The following is a 25,620-nucleotide window of genomic DNA, read 5'->3' as shown; positions in this document are numbered from 1 at the left end:
CGCTACTCTTTTCCAGACAGAGGAAAGGAATGCTTTCAGCGCAAAACAAATTGCCCGGAGCTCCAGAAGGTTGATGTGAAGCCCGGACTCCACCGCAGACCAGAGGCCTCTGATCTCCGCCTCTCCCATGTGGCCGCCCCATCCCAGAAGAGAGGCATCCATCACCACAGTGTGGTCTGGTTGGGGAAGGGAGAGGGATGTGCCATTCACCCAATCCTGGTCCGTAAGCCACCACTCCAGTTGTCAAGCAGTGCTCTCGAGATCTGGACGCAATCGGACAGATTCCCCTGATGCTGCGCCCACTGGAACTTCAGGTCCCACTGCAGAGCCCACATATGCCACCTGGCATGATCAATCAGCAGGAGGCCATGAGGCCCAGCAGCCACAGGGTCATTCTGACCGAAACCTGGGACAGAGGCAGAAAGATCGGAGGATAGACCCGAAACCGCGTTGTGTCCAGAACTGCTCCGATGAAGAGGAGCTTCTGAGAGGGAATCAGGTGGGACTTCGGCACATTGATGGAGAACCCCAGCAAATGCAGGAGGTTGGCCGTAGTGTGGAGGTGGGAGACGACTACCTGGAGCTAGCCCACTTTCAAAAGCCAGTCGTCGAGATAGGGGGAAGACTGAAACCACTGATCTGCGCAGAAGAGCTGCGACCACCACCATCACTTTCGTGAACACCCGAGGGGCGCTGGTAAGGCCAAAGGGGAGCATGACAAACAAAGTGCTCGTTGCCTACTGTGAACCGTAGGTAACGCTGGTGGGCCGGCAGGACGGGAATGTGAAAATAAGCGTCCTGCAAGTCCAACGCTACAATCCAGTCTTGCGAGTCGAGGGCAGACAAGACGTGAGCAAGCGTCAACATCTTGAACTTCTCCTTCCGGAGGAAGCGATTGACGTCCCTGAGATCCAAGTTGGAACACAGGCCCTTGTTCTTCTTGGGAACCAGAAAGTAGTGGAAGTATCAACCACGACCTACTTCTGGGACAGGAACGCGCCTGATGGCTCCCTTGGCCAAGAGAGCCATAACTTCCTGCTGGAGAAGAGCCATATGATCCTCCGACATGCGGTGGTATCGCGGTGGCATGGCTGGAGGAGTAGTCTTGAAGGGGAGGGAGTAGCCCCTTCGGACTATCTGCAAAACCCACACGTGATAGTGCGCCAGTGGGAGAGGTGATGGCAAATCCTGCCACCCACTGGTGTTTGATGGGCCTAAAATGTTGGACTAGGAGAGTTTGGAGGCAGCTGCGGAAGGGGGGTTGGTGGACTGGCCTACACGCTGGCTCCCGGAACCTTGCCAGTTGTTTCCACGTCCTCTGCCGCGTGAAGGTTGGTTAACTTGCTGCCGCCTGTGGCCCTGGGTGGGACGTAGTCTGGCACCTCTTCCGTGGCCACGAAAGGGGCAAAAAGAAGACTGCACCGTACGGGAGGCGAGGCCAGAGGACTTGGCCGTAGCCCGCGAGTCCTTGAAGCGCTCTAGGGCGTGGTCTGCTTTGTCGCCAAAAAAGACAACGGCCAGCAAAGGGCATGTCCATCAAGGTGTTCTGGACATCCCCTGAAAAGCCAGTGGACTTCATCCAGGCGTAGCGCCGAAGCGCTACCAATGTTGAAATAGTCCTGCCCAGAGAGTCGGCAGTGTGCAGCCCACAATGGATCGTAAACTTTGCTGCATCTCTCCCGGCGGCAACAGCCTGGGAGAGCACTGCCCGGGCCTCCTCTGGACACTGAGGCAGCACTTGCACCACTGTATCCCACACTGAGTGCGAATAACGGCCCAAGAGACTTGTGGTGTTTACGGACCGCAGTCCTAAGCTGGCAGAAGAGAACATTTTCTTGCCAAGGTGGTTCTGCTTCTTGGATTCCCTTTCCGGAGGAGCGGTAGGAAAGGCGCTTTTGGATGTGGAGGCTTGGACCACCAATCTCTCCGGGGTGGGGTGTTGGGAGAGGAAAGTGGGGTTGCCCGTAACCAGGGGGTGGCGTTGGGCGATCATCCTGTCCACAGGAGCCCCCGTGTTGGGCCTGGACCACGTGCCCAAAAGGACGTCGGTGAGGGCCTCATTAAACGGCAGCAGGGGCTCCGAAGAGCTCGCCGCCGGTTGAAGCACCTCAGTCAGGAGGTTAGTCCTGACCGCCACCGTAGGAAGCTCGAGGTTGAGAGCCTCGACCGCCCTATGCAACACCACAGCGTATGACGCTCCCTCCTCCGTAGCCACGGTAGGAGGAGACAACATGCCAAGGTCGGTTGAAGTGTCAAGACCACTAGGATCCCCCAGTTCCTCTCTCCAGTCCTGCTCAGCCCCTAGCTGGTCAGTTAAAGGGCCATCTGACCCCTCCCAGTCCTACTCATCATCCTCTGGGTTCCACTGTTGTTGGAAAGGGACCCCAGGAGTGAACAGGGGCATGAAAACCCCGCTCTGCGCCAGATCCGGCGTTAATCGACGCCGGTCCGGCTCCATGTCCACGTCCGGATAGAGGTTGGGGTTAACGCCAGCCGGGGGCACGACCGGCATCAGTAGTGGAAGTGATGCCTGAGGAAGCGGCGCCGGTGGAGGCGTAATGAGGTCAACCGGCGACGATCCGGATCCAGGCCTGGATCCAAGGGGAACCTGCGACGCTGGGGCCGGAGACGCCGGCAGCAAAGACCCAGGTCCCCCGACAGACCCCGAAGGCACGCCAGCAGGGTCAGTCCGCCCAAAGATAGTATGCATCGCTTCGTAGAACGTACGAAGCTGGGCGGGGGTTGCTCCGGGTCTCAGAAAGGGTGGGAAGCTTGGAGTCGACCCTTCGGAGTGGCACCACCCGCGTGCCTCGTCGGATCGGCCGACCGACGAGGAGAAGTCGAAGAGCAGAGATGCTTCTTCCACTTCTTCTTATGCTTAGACTTACCCGACCCAGAGTGCGAAGACTCTGATGACTTGGAACCAGAATGGTGATGGCTCCGCGACCGGTCCCTCCACCTCCCTCTTGACCGGGACCTCGAACGGCACGGAGCCGAATGTTGGCGTTCGAGCAGCTATCGGGACCACTCCCACAAAGCCTTCGGCATCAACAACTGACAGTCAGAGCATGACTTGGGGTCGTGGTCGAGCTCCAGGCAAAAGAGGCACACGCGGTGCGGATCCGTCACCGACATCAATCGGTTACAGGAACCGCAGGCCTTAAAACCGGGCATCACTCGTGCACCTGTTCAGAGTCGGAGACTCGAAACAAGACATCGACAAAAGTCTATAAAAATTTAGTCAAAAAATGACGGAGGTGCCGCTCTTCCTGGATCTGCGCTGGCTGGCACGGAAAAAGAAAGAACTGACGTCAGCGCTTGAGGGCGATGTCTGAGTAGCTGCCGCGACGTCATCCCAGCAACCACGACACCAGACACGGAGCCGACTAACGCCACCTTCCGACACGCAGAGGTACTGCTGACGAAAAGACCTTCCGGATCCAGTATGATGCCTGGGGGTAAATCTAAGGTAAGGAATCTATAACTAACGTGTTTCTTTCAGATTGGCATATTTAATTTGCTTAGAAGTCTCTTGTAGAGTGCTATACCATATACCCAGGGTCAGGGGCGCAACTAGACCCGAACTTCTATGGTGTATGGTGATCAGTTTGAGTGCATTGTGATTGCTGTGGGTGCAGGCTGACTGTGAAAGTGAAGGGCAAGAATGAGGAGTGAGTTGTCCAAATGCAGGGTGCATTCCCAGACACTTGAAGTAACCCAGCATGTTATAGAGGGCTGGCGTTGGTTTTCAGGTATAAGTTAAACTATTGCTATTATGGCATTATTCTGGGACAGGGCCGGACTAGCTGTAGCATGTACCAGGCATTTTTTCGGTGGGCCGGAAGGGTGAGGCCGGTTTTGGACCGGTGGAGGCTGTTGGTATGGGGGAGGATTTGCAGCAGTGCTGCAATATCGGCCCCCTGTACCAAAAGCAGCTGCAGTGTTTTCCACACACATTCCCCAGCCCACACCCTCCTCTCCCACAGCCGGTCTGACTCAATTGGCAAGGCCAGTTTTCGTTCCCAGCCTAGCCCTGTTCAGGGATCAAGGGTGGAGGAAGTAAATATTGTGCGTATCCTTAAACAAACTTCCAGTCTTGTGATTAGGGTTGTTAGCTCATTATATTGATGCCCCAAACATTACAAAAATAAGCAGTCACCTAAAGGCTATTTTCAGCACTTATCTGTGCATACCTGGAACAGCAAATATAAACAGAAAGCACTTTTAATTGTGTTCTAGGGCTGCCTGAATTTTCCCTGACTGATAATTAACAGGAACAAAGACTGAAAAGTCGCGTTGCAAATTAATACATATGATTTTATTTATAAACCTATTTAGTGTCACAACGAGGCCTTTTCAGGATTTTTAAACTACAAATGGCTGGTGTTTTTCTTTTAGCAACCCTACGTGATATTTCTTTTTATGAAATGCATTCTCACACTATGTCAGTAAAAGTAAAATTCAAAAGTAAAGAAAAGGCAGAGTGGGGGTCCAGGGGGTACTGGAACCAGAAAGAAAACTAAGTCTTGTTTACAAAGGTAAGCAAATGGTCTTTCAAAGACCTGTGAAAAACTAGGTTGCTGTAGAGAAGACTTCAAACACTGCCCAGTCGAGCCCACAGCAGCCAAGCTGCAGCAGCCCGGGCTGAGACACACGACGGGGGGGTCTGAAAATTAAATGCACTCTAAAACATGTCCCAGGCTTGCCATTGAAGCCTGAGTGACGTTTTACACTGCCATGTCGTCTTGGTATTTAAAGCCCCTTGCAAAGTCGTAAACTCCCCTTGTATTACAAATAAAACACCCCTCTGGTAGGCCAAAGGTAGCCCACAGGGCAGGGTGCTGTGCAATTAAAATGTTGTACTTGTACTTTTGAGTTTTACATGTCCTTGTAGTGAACTCCTAATTTAGTTTTTCACTACTGTGAGGCCTAACTCTCCCATCAAATAACACTGGGGATTCTTTAATACATGTAATAGCTGTAATTCATAATTGGCAGCAGGTTGCTATATCATATTTGGTACCTATGACATTGCAAAGAAGAACCTTCCTTAATGGTAAAGTCTGTTTTTATTAGAATCTAAAAAATTCCACTTTTAGAAAGTTGGCATTTTACTACCCTTAGCCTTTCAGCCTGTCTTCAGTCACATGACTGGGTGTAGCTAACAGACTTTGTGAATTCCTGCCAGACAGTGAGACAATAGAGGTATTAGGATGCCTCAATTGGAGATTACCTGGAGGGATAGGGGGTGGAGCTGAGCACAGCCCCACTTACAACTGAATAGCCTGTGCTCTGCCTTCACACAAAGGGCCTAATGGCCTGGCATTGTCTGAGGCCAAGGCAGGTGAGTCAGGAAATTTTATGTACTTTAAAGAACCTTTCCAGAAGCTTCTCTTACCTTCCAGAAGAAGGGCACAGGGGTATAAAAATGTACCTTCAGACCGATCCTTCAGTTCACTACTCTACCTGCGGAAGGACTCCCAGAGGACTGCTTGCTGCTGTGCACGCTACCAGACTGCTGCTGTACCTGGAAGGATTGCTTTGCTGCCTAGAGCCTATTTTGAATCATCAGAGGCCAGCCTGCTGTTGAACCCTCACCTGCACCCAGGACTACCAGAGTGACCTCAAGGGCTAGTTTGCTGGCCTCCTGTAAGGAGTCACAGGGACATAAAAGACTCCCATCACCTTAAACCCACACCTGGCCCCATCCGGTGTGAGTCCTGATCCCCCAGATGTCCTACCAGCCTTGGACCCTTGGATGTGGTGTTAAAGGTATCCAGACAGCCAAATCCAAAAACTGAGGACTTAAACAAATTTTGGCCATAAACTGTTCTGAGAACCAGGAGGAGACCAGGACCAGCCTGCTCGCCTATTTGCAAGAGGTGCATCGCCGGTCAGAGTGACTTCATGGTTTCTCCAGCTACATTCTTCTCCACAGCAGCAAATCCATTTCAGCAGACCTTCGCCAAGGGAGGATCCAAACTCATGAAATGGTCTTTGCCTACAGCCCTCTGCCTTGTTCCGCTGTAGATGATCTTCTTTCATTTCGATGAATAAGTCCGAAAGTAGAAATCTTCACTGCAGCTTCGACGCAAGGCCATCCGATTATGATGCTCCCTCCTTGGACTCCCCCTGCAGCCTTGACCTACTGAACTTTACCTCTCAGACACTTTCTCAGAATTTCTCCGGAGTCCAAATATAAGCGCTGATAGGGCTCAAACCGCTTCTTGTACTCAAACCGTGCTCCAATGCGGTCTGCCATATTTTTCAACTGTGACCCGATCTCGCACAACTAGATATCCACGGTAGGTGTTTTGATCTTCTAGGCACTAGTTTTTACTTTAAACTTTAAAAATTCATACCTATGGTTCTTCTGATTGGATTTTTATTGTTTTGTTGTCACATAATTTATTAAAATGTACTCTCTTTCTAAATTAGTTTGGGATTTTCCTCGTGCTGTGTTTTCACTTTTTTGCTGTTTGTTTGCTGCGTAATTACTTTACACATTGCCTCTAAGTTAACCCTGTTTTTTGTGCTAAGTTACCCAGGGTTACGCACAGGTTAATTTTGTGACTTTTTGTGGTGCACCCTGCAAAGGATTGTGGCTGTTACTTGACCAGGGCTCACACCCTAATCAAACAACATCCCAATTTTCTCACAGACATTAAGCACCACTGTACTTCAAATGGTCCTACCTAGACAAACTGTGGCAGGTATCCCTGAGCAGATGACCAATCTAAACGCATACCAACCATATTGAATAGTTTGGGCTAAGGAAGCATGTAAGTTGGTATAGTGTTCAAGCAAACAGCGCCTATTAACTGAGTTACCAGGCAAGGGCGGCCAATGAGAAAATGCTCAACCATGAACGTATCCACACTTTTTGACTCCCTGTAAGAAGGAGTGGATGGGAAGGAGTTAGGGTTCACCCTGCAGGTGAACAACTGCTTTCAGTGTGAAGTGCTGTAGCAGATCTATGGCGATGGGTAACTTGATGGTTGACTGGAAGGCCAGAGCAGCTTTTAACCCAAGTATCCAAAAGAGTGCCTGTGAGAGCCTCATTGAAAGGTAAAAGAGGTTCTGTTGGTGCCTGGACAGGCTGCAAGACCTCAGTCAGTACATTTGTTTTTACTTCTATAGTAGGGAGGTGAGGGTCAAGGACCTCTGCCACCCTGCAAATCACTATGGCGAAAGAAGTACTTTTTTATTTTGCTGGTCCAGGAGAGGAAACCAACCCAGTATCAGATGAAGTTTCCAGCCCACTGGCATTTTGTAAATTCACGTACCAATTGTCTTCATCATAGTGTATGGTAAACTCTTCCTCCATTGTTGTCTCCATACAGCTAGCTCTGGTTGTAGTCTGAGCCAAAGTGCTTAAGTAGTGTTTGCTGAGCTGAGCTGCAGTTGAATATTGTTAGAGTTCGATTAATTCACAGGTGGTTGTGCCACATCAAGATCTGGAGGCAGCCTTTTTAGGTCTCGCGAGCCAAAGGCTCGAAGAGACATTTTATATGTGAGATTTTCAAAGTGCTACCCAGTCTTTTGGCTGGCCTAAACCTTGAGTGCACGAGATCACATGCACGTGCACAGCTGCTCCTCTGCTCATTGCATTCCCCCCTCCCTTCTCACCCAGCCCTTTGAGGCTCTGCTCCATTACTTTCACTTTCGCCGCTTTGACCCTTGCATTCCCCCCTCCCTTCTCACCCGGCCCTTTGATGCTCTGCTCGCATCTCCCTCCTCCCTGGGCGTGAAGGGAGACAGAGCCATCCTGCTTGATTAATGGCTTTGCATTCCCATGTGTTCCCGTAGTAAACATGCCTCCAATAAAGTTATATTTTGATGCTATAGACTTGACCCACTGAGCTTTGTGTTTCCTAGGTGAATGTAGTGAAAGGAAAATGCCTTCAAAAATAGGGCCCTGCCTTTCTGGCCAGCGTCTCAGTGCAACACCTCAAACTGTCGGACTTAATACAGCACGTCCACCGTTTCTAAGCGCTGAAAATACGAGATGCCATATTACACAGTTTAACAATACCCATTTTATTTGGTGGGAAGCTGTGTAGGCCTTGTCTGAATTGAAGTAGGGGAGCTCATTGAAGGCTCTGCCCACCTTGCAAGGCTCGCAGCAGCTGCACACCGTGGGCCCCTTCACTGGATACACCTCGGACCAGGCGCGCAACACCCATTGGACTCACAGGGCTTCAGTCCCCCCCACCCGTCGTGTGTGGCCCCCGGGATGAGACCGCTTCCCGGGCAGACACAAAGCCGTGCCCGAGCACTTCACAGGTCTTTAAAAAGACCATTTGCATGTTAATGAGGCTTCGCTGTTGTTTCACCCCTTCTAAGAGCCCCTGCAGCTCCACTCTGCCTAGATTCAGCCCACCCACCCCCGAAATCAGCGCCACTCTGCCTACTGTTTAAAGATTCAGCCCCCCCTCGAAATTTTTGCTTTAGCCCCCCCCCCCGAAATTTGGCTCTAGTTGCGCCTCTGCCTCGGACCTCATCACACTAGCAGCTGCTGCGCTCCATTCAACAGCTTCCTACACGTTTTACACAGTTCCTGTTTTATTTGAACAGATTCAAGTTGCTTGCGCGGTTAAAAGCTGCCCTTTATTTGGTCTATTGTCACTTTCGTTCAACAGAAGAGTGAAACACGTAAATAACCCCCTCTCCCCCCAAAAAAACTTACTGTTGGGATTGTTGTACTTGAGCCGCTTTTCGTTCTAGGAGGGGCTGGGTCCTTACATCTTCACCACGTACTTTTCAAGCACAATTTGTGTAGTCTTCCATAATTCCCGAGTTTCCATTTCTGAGCGTTCGATTCATTCTCGAACATTGCTGTTTGAAGAATAGTGCACTGTGGTGTCAATGGAGTAAAGGTATCCTTAAACCGTCCGGGACTGCCCAACATTATTATAGGTACGACACTGTTTAAAATATTTTTTCTGTTAAGATTTCGTGTGGCAAGACGAAGAATCTCGTAAAAACGAATATTTTTCTAAGTGTAGAATTAATCAGAGCTGAGCCTCACCGCTGGCGTCGGCTATAAGAGTTCGGATCCCCCAAGGTAAACTCAGCGTTCCATGCTTAGGAGGTTGTTAAATCCAGTACCTTTAAATTGGAGCTAATAGTAACAAATGCTCTTTAGCGCTTAGAAAAGGCAAAATCGGTGTTAAGCGCTATGTAAATATCACACCATTGTTCTGTGAAGGTTATTTGTCTGCAAATATTAACATATCCCGGATTCCTTGTGCTCTTTAAGATGCCAGGGCTAACAAGCTTTTGCAATGCAATAGGTCTCGCATTTTCGCGAATTTAAGCTATTGCCATTGTAATTGACAAAGCCTTCTATTTATATTTTAAAAACTAAAACAAAAATAAAAGGCAGTTATTTGCAATGTCAATAGCACAAAGTAGCGTAAATTTTCAAAACCAACACATAGATAAAAGGTTTGTCATTTACAATGCCAATAGCTCAAACTTTTGCGAATGCGAGACCTATTGCATTGCAAATGCTTGTTTAAGGTTGAGATTAAGCTGGCTTGGAGTCAGATACCACATAGGATTGTGGTTCCTGTTCTGGCATAAGTGGCATTGATGCTGGCGTCAATTTGGGTAATGTGCCTTTAGCCAGAACTGATGACCGTATGGAACCTGAAGCAGATTTAAGGGGCACAGACTGAATGAGGGCAAACCCGCCAGTGGTGATGCGACTGGAGGATCCTGTGGATCCTTGTGGCCCAATTGTGCTCCTTAAGGAGCTGGAGGAGTGCTAAAGATGTGCAGCATGGCCTCCCGAAATGCTTTGACCTGCTGAACATTGTCGATAGACCCAGGACCTCAGGGTGCATCAGGACCAAAGATGGAAGTGGCTCCTCAGCAGAAGGAGAGCGAGACTTGGAGACACAGTGATGCGTTCACGTCTTCTCTGGAGTGTGAGTGATGGGAAGAGGCAGACTGTGCTTGGACTTCTTGGGTTTCCTCTTTAACTTACCCAGTGACTTTGACCTTGGTGAAGATGTGTTGTAGGAACGACTTCAGGAGCAGATCCATCCTCTCGACTTCAACGTAGGGCAGGACTGGTGTTAGAGAGGAAACTAAATGTGAAGAAGTTATGCCACAGCAGACATTAGTAGCGAGTGTCACTGAGTTATACGTGGTGAAAGGAGTGCAGGCCCAAAGTGATGCAAGACAGGTGAATAGTTCACTAGGAAATAGAGCACATGATCAGCAAAGTTTTAGTTAAAGTCAAACACATGTTTGCAAGCCTTAAGGAATTTATGGTCACAGCACAACAAACATGTATTCTGTGTTGTCAGGAAATTGAAAATGTGATTGAAGAATGGGAGAAGGAGATAGAGTTAGCCAAGCGTACACAGAATCTGATATGAAGTCTTGGGAGCAGAGCAATAAAACACAAACACATGAAAAATTGTTAAGAATTTGCAATAAAAAATGTGTAGAGTTTAAAGACACAGGTGATGTGGTGTTTTGTAACAAATATGCATGTATTAAGTATCCTATTATTTGACTTGTAAGAGATTGTCTCTGTCTCTGCCAGAGGTACTGGGAATGGAGGTCCAGTGACCTAAAGAGTTCCTTTTCTGGCGACAGGGTCAATATTCTTAGATATTCGACAATGAGTTGATACTACAAATAAAAGCCTTAGAGATAACACCGACCTAAGGCGCTCTAATAGCGTGTGATCACAATACATTTTGATGTTTTATGTATACATACTTCATTATTCTGCTCAAATTATTTAATTTTCAAAACAGTTGCAGTCCCTAGGTTAAGAACTTCAGGCCTAAGAGACGGGTGACGCTGCACTGTGCATATGCATTAGGATAATACAATGAGGGATGAGTAGGAACAAACACTGCACATGTAAGCACTCAGATTAAACAGTCCTCTATATAATGATCATGCGTTCCCATATTTTTTAAGTTCTGAGACTGGCAACTGGAGGGGTCATTGAAAGAGATCTAGATAAGCTGAAACCTTTGTTGGTTGATCTGTGTTCCCAAGTATAAAGATAACGGAACCACTCTGTACATCAAGTGGCTGTGTTAATGTCTACTGTGTGGTTTTCAAGTAAACTGCACTCTGAAGGATTCCTGTATGTATGCTCATCTGTAACTTCACCTCACATGGTAGTGGATGCCCGACTCCCTCCATGAGCCACATTGAAACGAACTGCAGGATGGTGGGGATGGGTAAATAGGAGGATACAAAAGGCAATGTGAGAACCCATGCATCCTAAGGCAGAAGGATGGCTCACCGAGTGGAACACATACTGCTTCCAAAATGTGGTGTGCAGGAGATAGAGACCTGCTAACGAGACTCAGCCTTACCATGTCGGTAGGTAAATCAAGTATGATAAAATGAGAAATAGTAGCATCTGTAGGTGGTACGAAGGGCTATAAAAAATAAAAGCCACTCCTGATACAATGTGTTGGAAAGGTACAGTTTTCATTGCTGATCATAAAAAGCAAACATCCTTAAAATGCCACGGACTGACCCAAAACATGAAAGACACAAACGTGAAAGACACATTAGACAACTAACGCTTGAAGGGGCTTGACCAAAACAAGTCAATGGGTGAAGGGGGCTAACTCAAAGCCCGCAGTCTATGTGTAGACACAGCAGGATGTTTTTGGCTGATGCCAGACCTACACTGGCAAAAAACACATGAAACATACAACAACTGGCAGGTGTACTAGGCACATCGGATCTATTCCAATACAACCACAAGATAAATAAATGGAATGGAATAAAACTGTCTAAAACAATTTAACAGGCATTCGCAATGAAAAACATATACCCAGTGATACAGAACACATGGCACAAAAATAGAATACCTGCTACCAGAATGTCATTTTTATATAAGGGATAAAGTATTCCCTGCTGTACAATATAAGAATATTGCAAGTCACTGAGGAGATCCATAAGAATATAGAATAACGAAGCCGAAGCCCTTTTTAAGGCAATGAAACTCTGAAGTGACTTGCAATATCCTTATGTACAGAAGGTGTTACTTTATCCCATATAATACAAGATCACACTATCACCTTTTCCACAAACGACTTGACTCCTTGGTGTGTAGCTCTTTCAATGAAAGAGCAAGCATGTCTGCAAACATTAAGAATAAAAAAGCAACTCTAGTGCAAAATTAAACAAATCAAAAACATGTTAGATATTGGTTGCAAAAAGATATTCCAAACAATTCAACACAAGTCAGTTTAAAAAAAAAAAAAAAGTGCAGTAGGCCAGAATGTGTAGAAACATGCAGAAATACTCAACATTTCTATAATTATCCAAGGAATGTTAAAAGTAATCGTGTTCTTTCTGATAGTCACTGTAAACTAGAAATATAGAGCATGAGAAAGAAAAGCAACATTCCATTTTTGTTGCTTTAAACAGCTGCTCTGTGACCGGACCTGCCTTTTACCTCGGCTGTTGGCTTTAACAGCAGCATTTTGACGTCAGAACTCTGCTGCAATTACTTATTAATGTTGAGTTTTGACGTCTTTTCTTTATAACCAGCGACTAAATGTGTCTCAAGTTGCTGATTATATAAAGGATTAAGTATCCTCTGACATACACTGTATGGATATTGCAAGTCACTGAGGGTTTCCATAACCATACAGAGGAACGAGGCCTAAGATCTTTTTGAAGGTCTTGACATTGTGCTGCGACTATGGAAATTAGTGGCTTTTCTCCTGTTTATTCTATGGTCACATGTTTTACAGCCATTACTTTCGTTTTTAAATTATTCATGTTATATTTCTGAATCACAGTTTCTATGCACTTACGTTTTACTAAAACATTTCTTTTTGGGTAATTATTATTAACCATCTCAAATGTACTCATTCTATTGACTCCAAAAGGGTTAAATGCGGATTAAACCGACCAGGATTCGAACTTGTAACCATGGAGTCAAACACAGTTCTCAGCGATGGGAGCATTAGTCTACTAAAGGTGGTCGTCTCACTTGCTTTTTTTTACCTTTTATTTAGTCTAGCCTTGAAAACGTTTGTGAAGGAATGAAACATGCTTTTTGTACTTTTTAAATGGATTAATTTCAGACTATGACAATGAATTTCACTAGATTTTTGAAGCAATGATGACGCAGAGCATTTAGAACGAAGATCTGCTGCAATACAAAATATTGGCTGTGTGTGGTAAACAAACATTTTACTTTTTTTTTGTTTCTTTCAAATAATTGGAACCGATGTCCCAAAGTCTCGGAGGTTCACTAATTCGATTGTGCTTTGTCACAATCTAGCAAGTGGGCCAAACTATCCAAACCTCCCTGAAGTCTGGCCCTCTATTGACATATTACAGGCTACAGTCGGATTTAAGTCTAGTTCTATGCATCAACTGAGAACTCAAATCCGGAACTTATATGCTATTGACGCCCAAAGGGAAAATTCATCTATCCATTAAAAAGGTCACCAGCTGCGAGCCTCATCTCAAGAGCACCTACCCTTCCTACACTCGATCACTTTATGTCAGATTTAGAATGTTCTATTAGTAATGTGGCAAGAAACACTATATCAATCTTGAACTTTAAGGATGAACGGGGGGTCACGTTTTTATTTTTTTAAGGTAAGGCATTAGCCAAGAGCATTTTATTTTACTAAATTTACATATATTATACTTGGAATTTCAGACAATTCTTTTTCTCCACTGGTTTGTTGTGTCAAACATATTTTTCTCCTGCTCACTGCAGCGCGCAACATGGAGCAATGGAACCGCTTATTTCAATCAATGGCCAATTTCAATGAGATTGATGGCATTCGACCCTTTTCACAAGGCGCACATCCGCCCACAAAGTAGTAGGTCCCTTCAGTGCCAGGGATTACTATTGCAATGCGGGATTTGTAAGATACAAAAATCCTTTCAGACAATTTTTTTATATTGGCGAAGGCCTGGCTGTGCCCCAAACACTAAAGTTTTGCAAAAGCTACGACAAAACAAGCACTGTTTTTAATGCCAAATGGCAAGCAGCCAACGCCAGATCTATTGGCTTTCCCAATACTTGCTTCTATTCTGCCCCCATAAAACATTCTACGGAAAACCTAGCTTTTACCACGGGTTGAAGCTTTTAATGTAAGACCTGAAAGGGGTTTGGTATATGTTGTGGTATCAACTGATATTTATTATAACTCTTTTTAAATTTCCACGTTTACAACTCTGCCTGACAAGAGGGAAACTTTAAAAACTGTAACATTAGTGTGATTAATAATTTGCTATTTTTCATGTGTTGTATTATGTATGTATTACTGTCCGTATATCTCTGTATTTATGTTCTAAAAGAGTTCTTACTACTTTTTACTTTTGAGGATATTGGATTGGTGTAATGGTTTTATGGGTTTTTGATCCGAATAAACTTGAATTTTGAGATTGATTTGGTTAGTCGCACGTCTCCCCACGCTGCGATTTTCATATCTTTGGTTTCGTAGGCTGTTACAGATCAACCTGGCAGTGGGAAAAAAAACAGCACATATACTACACAGATGTATTTACATAGAGGATTCAGACCAAGCGTTAATGTAATGCCTCTAGTCCTACAGTTCAAGACTATCATGTACCTGTAAAAATATATAGTCCACACTAATTTTAAATCATATGCAAACAGCATTTAAATAGCTTGCAAAATCGTATCTGTAATTCCCTGACATAGTCCATTTGTGTGACTGTCCTAATGAAATCCAATGCCCAAGTGTCTAACCCTTGAAAACGTTTTACTTATAAACAAGATAGAAACATGAATCACTGCCAAATATACCAGTTAAATGTGGATGGAGACACTGCAGGGTCTCGGAAAACCAAAGAAAAGGGAGGAACTTCAATGTGGAAGTAACACCCACACTGAAGAAACAACAGAAGGCGCTCTGTGCAGTAACCTCATGAATTGACTCCCACTGTAGCAACCACAGTCCATTAACTCCTGATGTGGCAACCACAATAAATAAACACTAATGTGAACCAGGTGAATACCAAGAACCCCTGTGTTGCAACTACGTAAAATAAATCTCTGTGGCAAAAAGCCCAGAAGAAACCCACATGATCATCTACACTCAAGAGACCCTGTATTCCAATCACACCACAGAACTCCCACCATGCAAAATACAAAAGCACCACAGAAACGCCAGCATGACCAGTGCACTACAGGGATGATGTTACACTAGCACCACAGGAAACACTGAGGCAACCACACTACAATAAGGCACACACCCCTACATGAACTTACTTGTGGCAATCACATCACAGGAATTGCTCCCTTTGGCAAATGCACAACAGGGAACATCCCTTGTGGCAACTGAAACACATGCATTCCAATTTGGCAAACACACCAAAGAAGCCCATTGTGGCAATCAAACCATGGGATTTCTATGGCAAACACTCCACAGATAACCCAGCGTGGTAACACATCACACCACCATACTGTAGTAACTAGATCATAAGAACCCCTGGTGTGGCAACTGCACAAGAGTAACCCATTGTGGGAACCACACCACAGAACGGTCAGATTGGAAACCACCACCAAACAACTATCTTAGATCTAGAACGGCAATGGCACTACCACATTGTGGTGAACTAAGGGTGAAAATTACACCATAGAAGCCCTGTTTGGAAAACACTAGACCCGTATAACCATTACACCACAGCATCCTATAATGACACCAACAATACATTAACTGACAAACATTCCACAAAATTCCAACTGTAAAACTACAGAATAGGAACCCAGCATGGCACCTACACCATATAAGCCCAATGCGACAACACCGCCAAAAAGATATCACGTGCAATTAAATCAAAAGAATAAGTCAAAAAGATGCTGGACTCACTTTGGTTGTTTGCTTAAACTACTTTAAATAAACATAGGGAATATGTTACCTTTTCATTAGACAGTGTGCAGATTGGGTAATTCTCAATGTACATGAATGCTTTGGTCCCAAGTAGCACCTGAGAGATACCTTAAAACACTCATTTTAAACATTGAACAAATTACACACAACGAATAATTTACATTTTATTGAAACAATATTTATACATTACATTTTGACAAAATGGAAAAAATCACAAGTTCCTACAAAAAAAAATCAAATCAAAAGTACCGATGAGCCCAGAAACAAATGCCAAAATGTACAAAAAGGACAAGAATTTTCTTTTAAAAAAAAATAGACACCAAACTATGTTCTTGTACCAAACACAAAAAATCCCAGCAGGTAATTTAGAAAACATTTAAAAGAGAGGAGCAGTTTACTACAGGAAGATGAGGTTATCCTATGTCAATACTGGACTGATTGTTGACCGTGGTTCTATATAATCTGATCAATGATGTTGCATTATTGTCAGGTTTTGGCCAATCTTTTTCAAGCAGTGAGATCACCAGTGATACGTACACATTGTGCAAATTAAGGCTTCAATTGATCATGGAGTCAAAGGAATACAAAACGACACCTGCAAAGACAGCGTTCACTGAATTCTCGGAAGCTGGCCTACTTGCAACTTTGAATATATCTGGAACATCTACTCTTTCAAGGAACGTTTTGTGCCTTGGATCAGCTTACTGCCTCAGATAATGTATATGTATGCATAGATCATTGTACTGTATAGATATGTATATACATACTATACAAAATTATTTACAACCCATCACTAGCACCAAAGCCATCATGCAATGATTATTAGCTACTTCATATAAGTAGCTGTTAAAAGAAAATTAGACAACTTACAATATAAATAACAGATCATCTCCAATTTGACATTAGATATCTCAAAAACACAACCCATGCTTTTTAACTCTCAGATAAATAACACTTTTCAAATTGATGATTGGCAATATAGCAAATGAATACCCTGCCGGCAGGAAGAACCTGTTGCTATCAAACAGCAACCCTGAGTAGTAGTTTAGGTCAATAAATAGAAGAACAATCAAGTAAACCTCCCAGCAGCCAAAACAAAAAAGCCTACTGATTGGCAGAAGATGACAGCAGAATAAACGGATACATTAGTCATCGCAATAAAAAGGGGACTATTAACCTGCACATTATGAATACTGCAGGAGATCAAATTCCATTTGGAGTCATGTGAATCCTGTTCTGGATGTGGCAGTGACAAATGCCAGATCAAAAGCTTTTTTTGGAGGGATACACTGTCAATTTAGGAGTGAAAACAAAATTATTTTATAGGTTCATACACAACGTTACACCTAAGCATTGAGGTGGAGTGTGAGGCAGTCCCACAACACTGTAGGAATGCTGTGCTGTGAAAGCGATGAGACATTCATCTTCCTATGTTTCAGCCAGGAGATCTTTCAAAGAGGAAAAGACTTTCGGGGTGGCAAAAAAAGGATTCTATGATGAAAGTGAAGCACAGAAATGTTTTCAGCAAATGTACATCTAATGAGATCAAGACTTATGGAATTGGGGAGCTGGAAGTTCCACTTAAGTTGTAGCGACATATCTCAATATAACCAACACATGAGAGCATTAAGGAGCACACACAATTATGATAATGTTCAAATCCTACTAGAGTGTTGGAGGACATGAAATGGTTAATGATTAATGCAGGAAATAGTTTAGGCAATTTATCAGGCAAGTAGTTTACATTTATGGTGGTTCCTAAGTTGGGGTTTTCCTTTATACCTTTTTTTAAATAGGAAGTAATGGTAAATTGAAACTAGTTCACACCAGAAGCCTGAAGAAATGCTGACATTTCTGGAAATCAGCTGCGACCTCTCTAAAAGATGAGTAAAAAATGAGCGCACAAAGGATTAGTATTTACTATTGTCCCACAAACTCGGATATGATTTTGTGATAAAGATGTTTTTCTTAAAATAAAACATAGCCAGCTTAAGCAAATCTGCAGAGGAATTGGAGACAAATGTTTTTGTCCCGAACTATGGAACACAAATACCTGCTGCTTGATGTTTTAGCAAGTGAGCTACGAGGGAGCCCTTTCAGTGTTGAGTCACCTAGAAGCAAACCGGGGCAAATTTCGAAGCAGGTCTCAAGGTCTAAGTAGAGCAAAACAGATCTCTGAAAGGGAGTAAATATTTGAAATGTAAATGGCACTGTTGGGAAATTCTACAGGTGAACAGCCCCCATTTTTACATGGTTTCAAAAACATTTTTTTCTACAACTGATAAATTAATTTAAACCCACATGATCAGAATACATGTGTATGTACTTCATGGGGAAAAAAACCTCTAATCCTAAAAAAGCCTGACTGCGGATGGTACCATTTCAAACGGATGTTTCGGCAGTGGATTGGCATAGAATTGTAAACAACCAGGACTAAGTACCCTTCCTTCGTGTTTCTTCCCTTTCAAATGTTTTCTTTGTAAAGGCAAAATCTTAGAAGCGTCATTTAGAAAGTCTTTATATTTGGTTGGAAGGGCATGATCTGCCCCGCCAGTTTCTTTTTAATGTTAGGCACATGGTAAGTCTCTGTGGGTTAAACTTTCAGCAGATCCTCGTCGCTGTCGTCATGGAATGATTCTACGTGGTGAGCGTTTGGCGCCTTCCCGCGAGATGCCTTAGCTTTCCCGGTTCTAGCCTTCCCTCCGTTAAGCAACCCCCTGGTACTCTCGTCTCCTTCACCGACGAATGAGCTGTGGGCGTGGTTTGTTGCCTCCATTTCCCGTCCGCGCCCAGAGTGAATCTTGACGTCAGGGACAGTGAGCACTTCGTCCTCGCTGTCCTGGTCATCCACGCTGAGAGACGTGAAAGCCGAAGACCTAACAGATTTAGAGATGTGGCCATTTTCTTGGCCGCCTTTCCCTGGTCTCACGCTGGAGTTAGAGATGTCATCCATGAGCCACTCCGTTTCGTTTTCATCAGTTTCTTCATCAGTATTTACCTGTGTGCCATGAAAACACAAAGTGAACAAAGACACATCATGAAAAATAAACGTACTTTTTATCCTAATTTTTTTTTTTAAATGAGTGAAAATGGTTAATTATATTGGCAGTTCCTTACCTAGGAAAAAAATTATCTTTGAGGGATTCACATTCTAACTAAAACATTCGGTTCGGTACGCTTTATTTGGTACGTACAACAACCAGAAAAGCAATAACAAGTATTAAAATAAATATAATTTCTAAAAAAAACATTACGACCATAAATAAACAATACAATTATTTACATATAAAATCAGTTAATAGTGACAATGCCTTTTCTCACAAATTGTTTTTTGAATATACGCGCAACATAGAAACATATCCCTGGGCCATTTAATATAGCAAGTAGTTTCATAGCAGCATGGGTCATTCTCACTTTGTATTTTTTAAACAATGGCGTTAAAGTACAAGTTACTACTTGTGTAACGATATATCTGTAAGAGACATTAGTTAGTGATAGATTCCTTACCTTAGAATATCCACAGGCGTCAGACTGGATCCGGAAAGTCTTTTCGTAGCAGTACCCCTGCGCGTCAGTAGGTGGCGCCATGCAGCTCCGTGTCCGTCACTGGCGTCGTATGCGCCGAGATGACGTCACGGAGACTACTTAGGCGCCACTCATGCGCGCTGAATGGACACGACTTTCCACGCCAGGAACGCAGAGCCATGCAAGGAACTGACCACTGGTGCCATGAAACTAGGGCCCTGAAAGGGATGACCTTAACCCTAGAAATCAGTTAGCAGAACGGGGAGGATGGGCGGGGCGGTAAGGAATCTATCACTAACTAATGTCTCTTCTCGTACCTTATCGTTACACAAGTAGTAACTTGTGCATCTGAAAGAGACACGTTAGTGATAGATTCCTTACCTTAGAATAGTTACCCCAGCAATACCAACCCCGGTGGTGGGTCTGCGAATAGATTACACCAGAAAGTCACGGAGAACAGAACGGCCAAAGAAGCTGTCTCCCCGAACAGGACTGTCAAGGCAGTAATGCTTGGTAAATGTGTGCAGCGAGGCCCACGTAGCTGCCTGACAAATGTCCTGCAAGGGGACACCGCGTCCCAAGGCAGTAGTGGCTGCCGGCGCCCTGGTAGAATGGGCTCCTTCATAGCCAACGAGTAACAGGCCTTGATGCAGAGAACGACCCACCAAGATATGGTCCGCTTGTTTACAGCCCGACCTCTTTTGGCACCCACGTAGCCAACAAAGAGCTGGTCATCCATACAAAACTGTCGTGTGCGCTGCAGGTAGAACGAGAGCCCACGTTTTGGGTCCAGACTGTGGAGCCTCTCATCTTCTTTCGAAGGATGCGGAGGCGGAAAGAAGGTGGGCAAAGTGATGGTCTGCCCGATGTGGAAGAGCGTGACAACCTTTGGCAAGAAAGAAGGACGGGTCTGTAAAACCACCTTGTCCGGATGAACAGAAAGGAAAGGAGGTTTGGAAGAAAGAGCCTGGAACTCACTCCCTCGTCTGGCAGAGGTGATAGCTACCAGGAAAGCCGTCTTGAGAGTGAAAGACGTAAAGGACAGGTATGAAGGGGCTAGAAGGGAGCGCACATCAGATATGTCAAGACAAGGTTCTAGTCCCACTGAGGCATTAGGAATGGCACGAAAGGAAACGTGTGCGTAATACCTTTTAGGAAACGGTTAACAACCGGGGACTTAAAAAGAGAAGGCTGATCTGGAAGCAGTAAAAAGGCGGAGATGGCCGAAAGATAACCTTTGATAGTGCCCAGAGCAGAGCCCTGCTGGGCCAAAGAAAGAAGGAACAGAAAGACTTCGTAAAGAGGGGCAGAAAGGGGCTCCACAGCCCTAGCTGTGCACCATGCCACAAACTTGTTCCACCGGCAGGCGTATACCGTTTTAGTGTAGGGACGCCTGGCTGCCAGAATGACATCACAGATTTTGGGAGAAAGATCAAAAGCTGTCAACTGTCGCCGCTCAATCTCCACGCATGGAGGTGTAGGCTGGACAGGTTTGGGTGGCGGACCGTCCCCTGCTGCTGCGACAGAAGGTCCTCCCGAAGAGGCAGTCGGATCGGGAGATCGGTCGCCATGCTGAGTAGCTCAGCATAGCAGTATCTTCGTGCACAATCCGGAGCCACAAGGATGACTTGGGCCCGGTTGCGTGAATCTTCTTCAGCACTCTGGGCAGAAGTGGTATCGGCGGAAAGGCGTACAAGATCGCAACTCCACTCGTGACGAAAAGCGTCGCCTAGCTAGTTCCGCCTTGGAAGTTCCAACGTGCAAAACTGAAGACATTGCGCGTTCTCTTCGGTTGCGAATAGATCTAACCAAGGCTCTCCCCACTGCTAAAAGAGATCTTGCACCACTTCCGAGTGAAGACACCATTTGTGATCCATTAAGCACCGACAGCTGAGTTAGTCCGCCCTGGCGTTCAGAGAACCTGCCAGGTGTTGAACCATCAAGGTGATGCCTTGATGTTCCAGCCATGTCCAGAAGCGCAGAGCCTCCTGACATAGGGTCCAGGACCCCACCCACCCTGTTTGTTGCAATACCACATGGCTGTGGTGTTGTCCGTGAACACCTGCACCACACTTCCTCGGACAGAGGGAAGGAATGCCTTCAGTGCAAGTCAGAAAGCCCGAAGCTCCAAGAGATTGATATGGAGCCTGGACTCCGTCGGAGACCAGAGGCCTATGATCTCCACCTCTCCCAAGTGGCCTCTCCATCCCAGGAGGGACGCATCTGTCACCACTGTGTGCTCCGGTTGGGGAAGGGAGAGGGATCTGCCATTGACCCAATCGCGATTCGTGAGCCACCACTGCAACTGCTGTGCAGTACCCTCCGAGATCTGGACATGAACGGACAGGTTGCCCTGATGCTGCGCCCACTGGAACTTCAGGTACCACTGCAGAGCCCGCATATGCCATCTGGCATGTGTCACCAGCAGGACGCAGGAGGCCATCAGGCCCAGAAGCCGGAGGGTCATCCTGACTGAAACCCGGGACAGAGGCTGAAAGATCGGAATCATAGCCCGAATATCCCGGACTCGCTGCTCGGGAGAAAAAACCCGAAACCGCGTCGAATCCAGAACCGCTCCGATGAAGGGGAGCTTCTGATAGGGACTCGTCACGTTGATGGAGAACCCCAGCAAATGCAGGAGGTCGGCCGTAGTCTGAAGGTGGGAGACGACTGCCTGGGGCGAACCCGCCTTCAACAACCAGTCGTCTAGGTAGGGGAAGACTGACACCCCTGACCTGCGCAGATGAGCTGCAACCACCGCCATCACTTTCGTGAACACCCGAGGGGTGCTGATAAGGCCAAAGGGGAGCACGGCAAACTGAAAATGCTCCGGGCCTACCGTGAACCGCAGGTAACGCTGGTGGGCCGGCAGGACGGGGATGTGAAAATATGAGTCCTGCAAGTCCAACGCTACCATCCAGTCTCCAGGGTCGAGGGCAGCCAAGACCTGAGACAGTCAGCATTTTGAACTTCTCCTTCCGGAGGAAGCGATTGATGTTCTGGAGGTCCAAAATGGGGCGAGCCCCCTTTGTCCTTCTTAGGGACCAGAAAGTAGTGGGAATAACCACTCCCTACTTCTGGCCCAGGAACGCACTCAATGGCCCCCTTGGCCAAGAGGGCCGTGACTTCCTTCCGGAGGAAGCGATTGATGTTCTGGAGGTCCAAAATGGGGCGAGCCCCCTTTGTCCTTCTTGGGGACAAGAAAGTAGTGGGAATAACCACTTCCTACTTCTGGCCCAGGAACGCACTCAATGGCCCCCTTGGCCAAGAGGGCCGGGACTTCCTGCTGGAGAAGTACCAAGTGATCCCCCGACATGCGGTGGCACCGAGGTAACATGGCTGGAGGGGAGGACTGAAAGGGAAGAGAGTAACCCCTGCGGATGATCTGCAACACCCACTTGTCCGATGTGATATCGCGCCAGTGGGGGAGGTGGTGGCGGATCCTGCCACCCACCGGCGTGGGGTGCGGCAAAAAGCTCGGATTAGGAAGGTTTGGAGGTAGAAGCAGTGGGGGCGGATGTGGACTGACACCCACGCTGATTCCCAGAGCCACCCCCTGCGGAAACCGCCTCCGCGGCACGCGGGTGCCTCTGCCGTGGCCCGCGAGTCCTTAAAACGCTCCAGTCGGCCTTATCGCCAAACAGGTGAGTGCCATCAAAGAGCATGTCCATGAGTGAGCTCTGGACATCAGGCGAGAAGCCGGTGGATCTCAGCCAGGCGTGGCGACGAAGCGCCACAGTCGTAGAAATCGCCCTGCCCAGTGAGTCAGCGGTGTCATAATCATACCGAATGGCAAACTTAGCCGCATCCTTACCCTCAGCAACTGCTTGGGACTGCACAGCGTGGACCTCCTCAGGACACTAAGGCAACACCTGAGCAACCGTATTCCACACCACGTGGGAATAGCAGCCCAATAAGCAGGCGGTGTTCACCGCCCCAAGCTGGCCGAAGAGAACAACCGCTTGCCGAACTGTTCCAGCTTCTTAGAGTCCTAATCCGGCGGAGCCGTGAGAAAGGCAATCTGCGATGTCGAGGCTTGGATGACCAGGCTCTCGGGCGTAGGATGAGTAGTCAGAAACGCGGGGTCACCCGGCGCCGGGCGGAGACGCCTGGTGACATTCTTATCCACAGGGGCCACTAGGATGCTTGGTTCCAGTCCAGGGAGGACCTGGCTTGGCAGTTCGGGCTGGACTGTTCCCATGAGGCACAGGGTCAAGACTGATTTGCATATGGCTGGGTTCAAACTGGAATGGCATGGTGAGCAAAAAAACGATGGATTTAGGCCCAGATCTCTGTACTGGGGTGAATTTATTACATTGTTCTGCATTCTTTCCATCAATTGTTGTTTTTTCATTTGTCACCCCGAGTGGGACGAGTATGCTCAGACGTGAGTCCCGTGCTCTCCATGCCACTGGAATCAAGCTATCCTGGCTGAAGAGGGGTGAAACCCCGAAACCGGTCCTAGGATGCTTGGTTCCAGTCCAGGGAGGACCTTGCTTGGCAGTTCGGGCTGGACTGTTCCCATGAGGCACAGGGTCAAGACTGATTTGCATATGGCAGGGTTCAAACTGGAATGGCATGGTGAACAAAAAAACGATGGATTTAGGCCCAGATCTCTGTACTGGGGTGAATGTATGACATTGTTCTGCATTCTGTCCATCAATTGTTGTTTTTGCATTTGTCACCCCGAGTGGGACTGGTATGCTCAGACGTGAGTCCCATGCTCTCCATGCCACTGGAATCAAGCTATCCTGGCTGAAGCGGGGTGAAACCCCGAAACCGGTCCTAGGATGCTTGGTTCCAGTCCAGGGAGAACCTGGCTTGGCAGTTCGGGCTGGACTGTTCCCATGAGGCACAGGGTCAAGACTGATTTGCATATGGCTGGGTTCAAACTGGAATGGCATGGTGAGCAAAAAAAAACGATGGATTTAGGCCCAGATCTCTGTACTGGGCTGAATGTATGACATTGTTCTGCGTTCTGTCCATCAATTGTTGTTTTTGCATTGATCTATATGCCTGTACATCTCTAAGTGTCACCTTTTGTGGATGATAATATTATTATTCACAACTTTAGCCTTTAAACTTCACTCCAAGAAAGTGCCTCTGTGTGCCTTAGTAATGCAGATACGTCTTCCATAATAACTCAAAATTCCCAGACGGCAAGTGAATATTATAGGTAACCAGCCTCTTCTTTACTAGCAGATTCATACACTAAGTTAGTTTCAAGAAGTAATAGAGATGAGGTGGACAGAGATTTTTCAAAGAGGCCTGACCCACTTATGTGTCCTTCCGTGGCATTTGGTCCACACACATTTCAAAGTCAGCCCTGTCTAAAAGTTCAACTGCGCAAATGTTGCCCTGGGATCACCGAGGGTAACTAATGGACCCTAGAGTCCACCTGGACTTTCCTGAAAGTGAGAAACACTTTCCATAACCACAAGCACAAAAAGCTCTTTATGGGAATGCAGTTACAACGTTCGATCTACATAGTTAAGTTAAACAAATACCTCTTAATATCGAGAGTTAGTTATGCCGGGCCAAGAGTCTGAATTAGATGAGATGAGAAAACATGTAAGGAGCCGGAGGGGAAGTAACTACCGTGAAATTATGCATATGTTGAGGGAAAAGCATCTGAGCATGGAAAAAGAAGCACCTCTCCGATATGAAAAAGTGTATATGGTGTATTTACTCGTATTAACTCGCTAATGTCCTAAAATCACTATGCCAAAGAGAGGAAAGGCGAATTGTTATTCCACCAGGTTGAATCTGAGAAGCAGGGATCTCATTTGCAGGGCGGCAGATCCTAGATGAAATCCCTAGCATAACTTAAGCTTCTGAGACTCACTCTTGGATGGCCTAGCCCTTGCGGCTTCAGCACAGACTGGTGCACAAATGCAACTATTCTGGTCCATCCTCCAGGTACCAGCAAAGGTTATAGCCAGGCATTTTGCCAAAGATCAACTAATTGCAGCGGTGTCAATTAGGGGTCAGAGTTTAAAGCGGACTGCCTTGCTCCACGCTGTGACTACCACCTCACCCTATTATGTACACCCACATTCTTTCAAAATGATTTATCAGTGTCCTGCTCTTACGATTTTTGGCTCCTTCCTGGGATTACATAATGTCACTGGTCAAAGTTCATATCGAACAAGTTACTTACCTTCGGTAACGATGTATCTGTAAAAAACATTAGTTAGTTAGATTCCTCACCTTA

At 46.3% G+C, this 25,620-nt stretch overlaps 1 protein-coding gene across 1 annotated transcript in view; it reads right to left on the bottom strand.

Annotated features, from left to right (window-relative positions):
• Positions 1-16,032: 16,032 nt before the first annotated feature.
• Positions 16,033-25,620, bottom strand: part of IGF2R (insulin like growth factor 2 receptor) — a 1,674,612-nt gene continuing 1,665,024 nt past the window's right edge. The window contains exon 48 of the mRNA XM_085611652.1: positions 16,033-18,879. Coding sequence (XP_085467778.1) covers positions 18,475-18,879 — 405 coding nt within the window. The 3' untranslated portion in view covers positions 16,033-18,474. The remainder of the gene's footprint in view (positions 18,880-25,620) is intronic.

This window comes from Triturus cristatus, chromosome 6 (genome assembly GCF_964204655.1).
Source record: "Triturus cristatus chromosome 6, aTriCri1.1, whole genome shotgun sequence".
Taxonomy (NCBI): Eukaryota; Metazoa; Chordata; class Amphibia; order Caudata; family Salamandridae; genus Triturus; species Triturus cristatus.
Note: the sequence above shows the minus strand (reverse complement) of the source record. Positions and strands in the feature narration are given on the sequence as shown.